Source organism: Marmota marmota, unplaced genomic scaffold (assembly GCF_001458135.2).
Source record: "Marmota marmota marmota unplaced genomic scaffold, marMar, whole genome shotgun sequence".
In the NCBI taxonomy this organism is placed as follows: domain Eukaryota; kingdom Metazoa; phylum Chordata; class Mammalia; order Rodentia; family Sciuridae; genus Marmota; species Marmota marmota.
In genome coordinates, this window is record NW_026000241.1 from 5,630,775 (window position 1) to 5,640,490 (window position 9,716).

Here is a 9,716-nt window from a genome sequence, read left to right on the forward strand (position 1 = left end):
GGGGGGGGGGGGGGGGCGTTGAGACCACAACAGAAAGAGCGTGCATGTGCACAGGCGTGTGCATTTGCGCGTGTGCATGGGATGTACGTGCGCATGCATGTGTGCCATCTTCTCACCTGTGGGGGTTCCTGTGTCCACCAGAGTCCAGGTTCTGGACAGCTCACCCCTCATGCTGCCCTAATTCATAACCACACCAGCTCCTTTACCATCTCCACCCTGTCCCTAACTCCTGCCAGCCTGTCCTCCCCTCTGTCACTTTGTCATTTCAAGAAGTTGTTTATCACCACAGTGTCTTCAGGGCTGTGTTGTTGAGCGTAACTGTGCTTTTGATGCCCTGGAAGAGGGTCAGCCTAGGGACCATTCCCCTCCTCAAATGTGTCCTTTGTCGTCCTGGCTGCTGGCCGCTCACGCTGTGGTGGGCCATCTGCAGGTCTCTGTCAGTGGTGCCATCGCTGGGGTCTGGACACCCACCCCAGGCCACCGGGCTCACCCCGGGCAGCCCCGGCCACTTTTCCCTTTCATATCCAGCACAGTGTCCCCTTCACTGACCAGGTGCCCATTTCCCCACGTACCAGGCGCCTCCCTGAGTGCCTGTGACCGACGTGTCCTGCCTTCCTTTCTGTAGTTAGATGTTGTCCTGGAGACCAACCTGGCCACCATCCGTGTGTTGGAAAGTGTGCAGAAGAAGCTCTCGCGGATGGCACCGGAAGACCAGGAGAAGTTCCGGCTGGACGACTCCCTGGGCGGCACGTCGGAGGTGATCCAGAGGCGCGCCATTCACCGCATCTATGGTGACAAAGCCCCTGAGATCATCGAGAGCCTCAAGAAGAACCCCGTCACCGCCGTGCCTGTCGTCCTGAAGAGGTGTGGTAGGCTTCCACCACCCTCCTTCCTCGGGGAGCCCAGTGGGAGCCTGTGGCCTCAGGCTGGCACTGTTCCCAGCTTCCGTCCTCTCCCTGCTCCACTCCAAGGGGAGTGCTGTAGACGTGGCTAGTCCTCCTGGGACCCTCCTGTGCACATGGCCACACCTAGACATAGAGTCAGTTATCCCTCTGAGCCACAGACTGGCTCCAGGACCCCATGGATGTCCAAATCCATGGGTGCTCAAGTTCATCTATGAAATAGCGTAGTTTCTGTGTAGAACTCACCATATCCTCCTGTGGACTCAACTTGTGATGCTGACTGCAATGCAGGTGCTAGGTGAATAGTTGTACTGTATTATTTAGGGATCGCAACTCAGTTGAAGACACGAGTTTCTTCCCTTCAGATATTTCAGTCTGCAGTTGGTTGAATCTGCAGAGCCGAGGCTGTGGTGGGAGGGCTGGCTGTCACTACTTTAAAACACAAATGGGACCCTGCTGTGTCAGAGCTTGGTGTTTATGTAACAGCACCTCTTAGAAACTGTCCTGCGCTCGCAGGTGCTTTACTTACAAAGTGGCCTCTCGCAGGCGGGCACCAGCCCCCGGGCCGCAGACCTGGGCATGGCTACTGTGGCTACTTCCCACAGGGTGCCAGTTGAGCAGAGGAGCTGACTGGGGACCAGCAGCCACGGAGTGTGCTCCGTGCCCAGGAGGAGGGAGAGGAGCTGAAGCAGCTCTAGTGCTCCGCAGCCCCGGCCACTCTTCCCCTTTCATATCCGGCACAGTGTCCCCTGCACAGACCAGGTGCCGTCGGACTAGGCCTGAGTCGTGGCTGTCCCCAGTCGAGTCTAGGAGGAGATCAGACTTGTGTCCTACAAGGAAGGTGCCCTGAGGAGTCCCCAGTGCTGAGTGCATCTCGTCCCTGCAGGCTGAAGGCCAAGGAGGAGGAGTGGCGGGAGGCCCAGCAGGGCTTCAACAAGATCTGGCGCGAGCAGTATGAGAAGGCCTACCTCAAGTCCCTGGACCACCAAGCCGTGAACTTCAAGCAGAACGACACCAAGGCCTTGCGCTCCAAGAGTTTGCTCAACGAGATCGAGAGTGTCTATGATGAGGTGAGGGCCTCCTGCCTGAGGCCAGGCAGGCGGGCAGTAGGCAAGGGCCAGCCCCTGGGTCTCCTGCCGCTGCAGGCAGGTGGCCAAGTCTCTGTGCCTTTGTTTCCCAGCAGCTAGGGGCTTGGTGGCTTCACCCTGCAGGGCTGTGTTGGGTGAGGGTTGTTCCTGGGTTCTGCAGCCCAGGGGTGTCAGGGAGTCTGCCGGTGTTGGAGAGAGGCTCCCCCAGGCGTGGAGGACTATATGCAGTCAGCTATCAAGAGCGGCTTCCATCTGTCACCGCTGCCTGTGCTCCAGGCGCTGCTAGTACTCCCAAAAGGAATGTCATGAACCCTGCTTGCTGGGCGCAGCTGTCATTGTGCTGATTTTGCAACAAGGAGATGGAGGCACCAGACATTGCCACTAACTGGGGACCAGGGTCCTGAGTCCCCGGATCCTCTGACCCTGGGCTTTGCCTCCGGCTCTTATGGTCTGCCTCGCCCCTTGGCAGGCTGTGGCCCGTCGGGCTCAGGGGCACGAGGAACAGAAATGTGACAGAGCCGTTCCCTCTGGTTTTAAGAGTCTGGCCCTTGGTACAACCTGCAGGGGAGCCACTTGTTTGCAGGAGCCCAATGTGGGAAGCTTGGTGGGAAGGTGATGGCCCCTGGACATGGTGGCAGCCAGATGCCGGAGAGGAGGTGACCAGGGAAGGGACACTGCTCCTTGGGCAGGAGCCGAATGGGGGTGGAGCTACTTCACCATCCTGGTGTCTACCTGGGCGGGTGACATTCTGCTTCACGCCTCTAATCCTGGCCACTGTGGCATCTGAGGAATTCAAGACCAGCTTGAGCACCTTAACCAGACCCTTTTCAAAATAAGTAGTAAAAAGGGCTGGGGATGTAGCTCAATGTTACAGCTGCTGGGTTCAGTTCCCTGTATTACATACACACATCCATACGTCATCAGTCACTGAGTCCCCTTCATTCCTTACGTAACCACACAGTAATGATTGTACCTCAACTTATAATATGGAAATCAAAGGCAGAGGAGCCGGAAACTGGTCTGAATTCTCCTGCCCTGCATGGGACACAGCTGGACAACCTGTCTGCCCAGAGCATATGTGACCATTATGGACACCATCCAGGGCCCAGCCACAGATGGCCTTCCCTCCAGGGCCCTCCCTGCTGGGCTGTCTGACTGCTGAGGCCCACCCCACGGGTGCTCTGGCTTCCTTACTTTAGTCCTGGGTGGGTCCGCAGGCCCGAGACCTGTCTGTGGGGCTAGAGACACCTGCAGGATGGGGCTGATGATATGGCTCTCGGACCCACCCATGCTATAGCTGAGGTCCTGGGCCTCTGCCAGGGGCTGGGACTGATAGGGTGCCCGGGTACAGGGACACTGCCGCCTTCACCCCCCACCTGGCGAGTCTCGTGGTGGTCCCTGTTCATACCTGTCAGACCCTCATCTCGCGGTTCGCAGAGCACCTTTGCCATCTCATTGCATGTCTTGTTCTAAAGAGGACTTTTTAAGATGCTTTTCGAGGGCATCTGTGGTATAGATGAGGCAAGGGAATTGGGAAGCTGGAGGGGAGCTCAGGTCACACTGAGGAGCCAGGGCAGAGCTGAAGTGCAGCCCACTGTGGGCGCCAGCTCCCCAGGAGCAGCCCCGCTGACATCGCAGGCTAGTGACCAGCGCCTCCCATTTGTAAGGGAGCACGGCCCCCAATGAGAAGCAGGACTCCTCTGCTCCGGAAAGCTGGGGTCCTGGCCAGAGACTATGTGGAAGGCTCCCCCTGCTCATTCTGTGTTTGAGGGGCCCTTCAGTATCATGCCCTGGACTCACCACTGAGAGCCTGAAGGACACCCAGCCCTGCCCACAGGGATACACTCACTTTACACAAGAACCCGGGCACCTCTACCTCTCTGTCTGGTGTTTAGAGGATCAGTGGGCCACGCAGGAGAGGACTGGGTGTCATGGGGTGCTGGAGGAAGTAGTGACTGTCTTTGGGTTTGGGGGAAGAAAAGTCGTTATCCAGATGAAGCCCGAGGGCAGCAGTGAGCCCAGGGAGGAGGTTGTCTGGGGAGAACAAGTGAGCAGACAGGCATGTGCAAGGGCCCTGTGCATGGCAAGGGGAGCGCAGTGCCCCCAAAGCATCAGAGAGGAACAGGGGCTCCTTGAGACCTTAGGGGCCACAGGGCAGGGCACCAGAGGCTGGGGTTTTCTGGGGGCCTGGGCAGGTCTGGGTGGTTTAGTGAACTGGCCCTGCTGCTCTCAGCCAGATCTCCGTGGACGCAGGAGAGTGGGTGGGGCTGGTGGAGGGTGGGGAACAGACAGGGATGGTAGGGTCTTGGTGACGTGCATGGTGTGAAGGACTGCAGAGGGACAGAAGGGTATCACGAGCACCAGTGCATGAGTGACAGGAGGGCAGAGAGGCCCGGGGCCCACCCAGAGCCTCCCTTACCCCAGGCCCCCGAGTCAGCTGGGATCAGGGGCTGGGGATGCTGCTCACCTCCTGATACCTGGCTTCTGGGCTGCCATTGGCTCCGGTGGTGGCCAGTTGACCTTGTCGGAGGGTGGCCTGGCAGGGAGCCGCATGCCCGTTCAGGTACCAGAGCTAGACTGCAGCTCAGGCCCGAGCGTGATGCCTTAGAGCCCCTGTGGTTCTCAGGACCCCCATCTTGGGGTTCACTCAGCTTTGCTGCCTGGGACCTGTGACTCTTCCTCACTTCAGCAAGAGGACCAGGGACATGGGCTCCAGGAGAGGCTGAGCAGATGTTCCACATCCCAGATTCTACAGTGTCCTCACCTCCCTGGGCAGTGCACATCCACTCTGGGTCCTGGCTCACAGTGACTTGTCTGTGAGGGTGGGGACACCTCCTGGTGCTGGGCTGCTTCCCACCTGACGGTTGCTCTGTCCCCTCAGCACCAGGAGCAGCACTCGGAGGGCCGCAGTGCCCCCTCCAGCGAGCCGCACCTCATCTTCGTCTATGAGGACAGGCAGATCTTGGAGGACGCGGCGGCCCTCATCAGCTACTACGTGAAGCGGCAGCCAGCCATCCAGAAGGAGGACCAGGGCACCATCCACCAGCTGCTGCACCACTTCCTGCCCAGCCTCTTCTTCTCCCAGCAGCTGGACCTGGCGGCTTTGGAGGAGTCAGCCGATGAGGACCGGGACGGCCCCCCAGGCCAGAGCTCAGACCCCAGCGAACGAAAGAAGCCGGCATCAGGGCCACAGAGCAGCCCCCCAGAGGAGAAGGGGACCTTTGGGGACACGCCAGCTGCTGAGCAGCCACCTGCACCACCACCCAAGCCCCTGGACGACGTGTATAGTCTCTTCTTTGCCAATAACAACTGGTACTTCTTCCTGCGCCTGCACCAGACCCTGTGCTCCAGGCTCCTGAGGATCTACCGCCAGGCCCAGAAGCAGCTGCTGGAGCACCGCACCGAGAAGGAGCGGGAGCAGCTGCTGTGCGAGGGCCGCAGGGAGAAGGGCAGCGACCCCGCCATGGAGCTGCGCCTCAAGCAGCCCAGTAAGCGCCCCATGGGGCCCTGGGTTCAGGCTCATGACTTGTGACTAGAGGCACAGATTGCATTTCTGGGTGGCCTTTGGTTGTGAATAGTCATCCCTCTGTGTCCTTAGGCTCCACGTCCTCAGCTTCACCCACCTGCACACTGAAAATGTCCCCCCTAAATTACATCTGTGCCAGACACGTACAGACCTTTATTTTATTGTCGTGATCCCTAAACAATACAGTGTAACAGCTGTGCCTGAGCGTGCCTTCAACTAGGTGTTCTGAGTGACCAGAGGTGATTCAGAAGTCTAGGAGACTGCTCATGGGTTCTGTGTAGATACATGTCATGGACAGAGGGACTTGAGCCTCTGGGGGTTGGTATCTGTGGGGTCCTGGAACCAAGGGTCAACTGTTAATTATATATGATTTTGAGTGGAAAGTTGCAAATGGAACGTTGCCAACGTACTAAGAGATTCTCTAGTACCTCTCCCAGCTTCCTCCAGCAGTGACCCCTTTCCTAGATGTAGTCATGTCCAGACAGGAGACAGGCTTTGCACGTTATCCTCCTCCACAGCCTTGTCTCACCAGTCTTCCTGGTGCGTGTAAAGCCACCACAGCCGTCTCTAGCTGCCATCCCCAAGTCTCACGGCTGAGCCATGTATCCAGACTGAGCAGCCGGGTGGGGGTGGGGGTGCAGCCTGGCTGTTCGTGTTCCCTGGTGATGCCAGATTCGTCCTGGGTCGGCTGCGCGTATGCCAGGTCCTTGGTGGGGGCTGCCAGGCCCACAGTGGGGTTTCCCCGGGCTCCGAGGTGGGGACTCAGCCCACGGTCTGCTCGTCCTCCTGGGAGGCAGTGGCCAGGTGTGGGGGTGGAGCCTCACCATCCGTCTTCCCTAGGTGAGGTGGAGCTGGAGGAGTATTACCCGGCCTTCCTGGACATGGTGCGGAGCCTGCTGGAGGGGAGCATCGACCCCACGCAGTACGAGGACACCCTGCGCGAGATGTTCACCATCCACGCCTACATCGGCTTCACCATGGACAAGCTGGTGCAGAACATCGCACGACAGGTGAGCAGGGTTTGCACTTGGGAAATCAAGCCTTCCTCCACTCACGTACCAGAAGGCCGACCCTGTGGTCGGCTCAGAAGAACTTTCCATTCGTTCTATTGAGATGAAATTCAAATAACGTAGATTAATCATTGTGAAGTGCATAGCTCATAGCATTTAGTACAAAACAAACATCCCTAATCCCCAAAACCCAAATCCTGAATGCTCCAAAATCCAAAACTTTGAGCATCCATCTGATGCCAGGGGTGGAAAACTCCATACCATATAACTTTGTTTTATGCACAAAATGATTTAAAAAACTGTATAAAATTGCCTCCAGCCTGTGCGTATGAGGTGTGTAAGAAGCACAAGTGAATTTCTTGTCTAGGCTGAGTCCATTCCCAGAATGCCTCATCATGCACATGTAGATATCCCGAAAGCTGAAAACACTGGATTGTGGAATCCAGAACATCTCTAGTGTCCAGTGTCTGGATAGGGGATGCTCACCTGTGTGTCCATGGCATTGTGCGGCTGCCACCTCTTTCTAGTCCCAGAACATTTTCATTCCCCCAAAAGAGAGACCTCCATCCCCCTCCCTCAGCCCCTGGCAGCTGCTGCCCTGCTTCCTGTGTCTGGGTATTCCTGTGCTGGCCACTGCACATCAGTGGACTCACGCACCATGTAGCTTTTTGCATCTGGCTTCAGTCACTTGTGTAATGTTTTTGATGTCCATCACTTTGTGGCCTGTGCCAGTGCTTGGTTCCTTTTCAGGGCTGCGTAGCCTTCCCTCCTGTGGCCGATGTGTTCAGCCATTCGTCCACTGCAGGTGGTTGGGTCGTGGCCGCCTTGTCTCCACAGAGCAGCAGTGTCTGTGTGAGCTCAGGGTTGAGTCCCTGTTGGTCTTCTTGAGGGTAAATGGATGGCACATGTCCACTTACCCTGGGGTACATCAGCCATGTCCATCAACAGTTTTATTGCCGGTGGAAAATGGCCACAGCTAAATGTCAGCAAAGGATGTGGGTCATAAACAAACAGCCAAAGCCCAGCTGAGCTGGATGAGGCCCAGACATGAGTCTGCCTGGTTGCTGCCGGAACTGTTCACCGCGACCTCTGTTTCCTGATTATCAAATGAGGCCATTTATTGTCAAGCAGATAAGAAGTTGGGAAAGAAAGTGTGTGGTTAACCCTCATCCAGACATGGCCAAGGGAGCTCTTCATCCTCCGGGATTCAGGGCCTTGGCTTCGAACGATCCCGCCAGGCCTCCACCGCTGAGCCTCACCCAGCCCCAGAGACTGTTTGCTGAAGTAGAGCCAGATGGAACGAGCCAGGCCCAGAGCAGCGGGTGGGCTTGCACCTGTGCAGCTTCCCCCTCATGTCCCCCAGCCACCCACCCGCCATGGGCTTCCATCCTGCCCTCTGCACCAAGCGCTGAGCCCTGTGTAATGGTCGTGCCCAGGAGCACCATTCTGGGGAACTCCTGGTTCCCCCACTCCTGTACCCGCTGAGGACACCTGGGCCGTACCCCGTCCGGGCTGTGAGCAGCAGCATGTTGTGCCCCTGTGCCCTGGTGCAGGATGTGACTGTGTCCTGCTTCCCAGGGCTCACCTGGCAGTGGACAAGGCCGTGCCCTGCCTGTGTCCTTGCCAGGGCTCACCATCCGTGGTCCTGCTCCTGTGGGTGCCTTGAAGCTCACGTTGCTTGGGGGTGTGGCCTGTGGAGCCGTCCTCCGTGTGCGCCCTATTGCCCCAGAGCTGCCCTGTCCACCCACAACCAGGCCTGGGGCCACGGGGCTCTGCGAGGCAGCAGCTGTGTCTGGATGCCGCCCTCCTTGATCTCCACTTCCCCTGCAAGCCAGGGGTGGGTCTCTGTCTCTTCCTGACTCCATCTGCAGTGGTGACCACTTTGGCTGGGTCATGGAGAAACAGCACCCAGGTTCCTGCACAGTGTCCCACGGCTTCTGGGACAGCAGGCTTGTTTGCAGCCCCAGGAGGTTAGGCCAGATTGGGCACTTTGATTACTATTTGGGTGGGGGGAACCTTTCTATAGAATCTCTAGAACCTGTGCAGCTGACCTGCCATGCCCTGGTCTCTTGCTGTTGTCCCCAGCCGTGGCTGTACTGAGCTCCAACCACAGCCCCAAGGCCAGGTTCCCCCAAGGGCTCCTCCACCCTGCCATTGGTGATCTACCTTGTCCAGGTTGGGTCTGACGTCTGACCTCTCGGTCTCACTTTTTTTTTTTTTTTGGCCAAGGAAGGTAGCGGGGATTGAACTCAGGGCACTTGCCCACTGAGCCACATCCCCAGCCCTATTTTGTAATTTATTTAGAGACAGGGTCTCACTAAGTTGCTTAGGGCCTCACTGTTGCTGAGGCTGGCTATGAACTGGCGATCCTCCTGGCTCAGCCTCACTTTTTAAAAAATTAGCATTTTTTAAAAATCCGCTCTTTAGCAGCAGCGGGTCTTTGTTGGGTGCCAGCAATGTGCCAGGTACCCCACAAGACCTGTGCATGTCTAGATGTCACTGCATTTATTAACAGTGACAATTGGGGAGGACATGTATGGTCCCCCTGAGGTATAGGGCCACCTGTCAAGAGCCCAGAGCTGGTGCTGGGCAGAGTCCACGGCACACAGCTGAGGCTCGCCTCCAGCCCCGGCTGCTCTCGTTGTTTCTTAAGGAACATAAAGATAAGAAACCTTTAAACCAAAGATCTAGGGGAAGTCCCACCTGCCATCACACTGCTTTCAGATAATGCACGTTCTCTTCCACGTCTTCGCTGGATATTTCTCACACCCGGGGGTGGGGGTGGCCTGGCCCCTCTGGCCTGCTGTGGTCGGGCTTGGGCTGCTCTACACAGCTCTGAGGTCACCCTGGGCAGCCCTCAGGATCCTGGTCCTCGCCCCAGGTCTCGTTTCTGGCCTTTGCCAACTTCCTCTTGGGTGGGGTGGGGCTGCAGCAGGAGGGGGGCTGTAGTGCCACCTGCTGTCCCTTTCTGCCAGCTGCACCACCTGGTGAGCGACGACGTGTGCCTGAAGGTGGTGGAGCTCTACCTGAATGAGAAGAAGCGGGGAGCGGCTGGCGGGAACCTGTCTTCCCGCTGTGTCCGAGCCGCCAGGGAGACCAGCTACCAGTGGAGGGCCGAGCGCTGCATGGCCGACGAGAACTGCTTCAAGGTGAGGCCAGCTCCCTCCGCCGCACGCACGCACGCACGCTG

At 57.8% G+C, this 9,716-nt stretch overlaps 1 protein-coding gene across 3 annotated transcripts in view; it reads left to right on the top strand.

The window, feature by feature from the left end:
- Positions 1–9,716, top strand: part of Sin3b (SIN3 transcription regulator family member B) — a 41,304-nt gene that overhangs the window by 26,800 nt on the left and 4,788 nt on the right. For 2 of the 3 annotated variants that reach the window (XM_015489224.2, XM_015489225.2), the window contains exons 11-15: positions 626–864; positions 1,789–1,972; positions 4,872–5,478; positions 6,357–6,526; positions 9,502–9,675. In XM_015489224.2, coding sequence (XP_015344710.1) covers positions 626–864; positions 1,789–1,972; positions 4,872–5,478; positions 6,357–6,526; positions 9,502–9,675 — 1,374 coding nt within the window. Of the gene's footprint in view, positions 1–625; positions 865–1,788; positions 1,973–4,871; positions 5,479–6,356; positions 6,527–9,501 lie in introns of all 3 variants that reach the window. The other variant, XM_048795430.1, reaches the window with a different exon arrangement.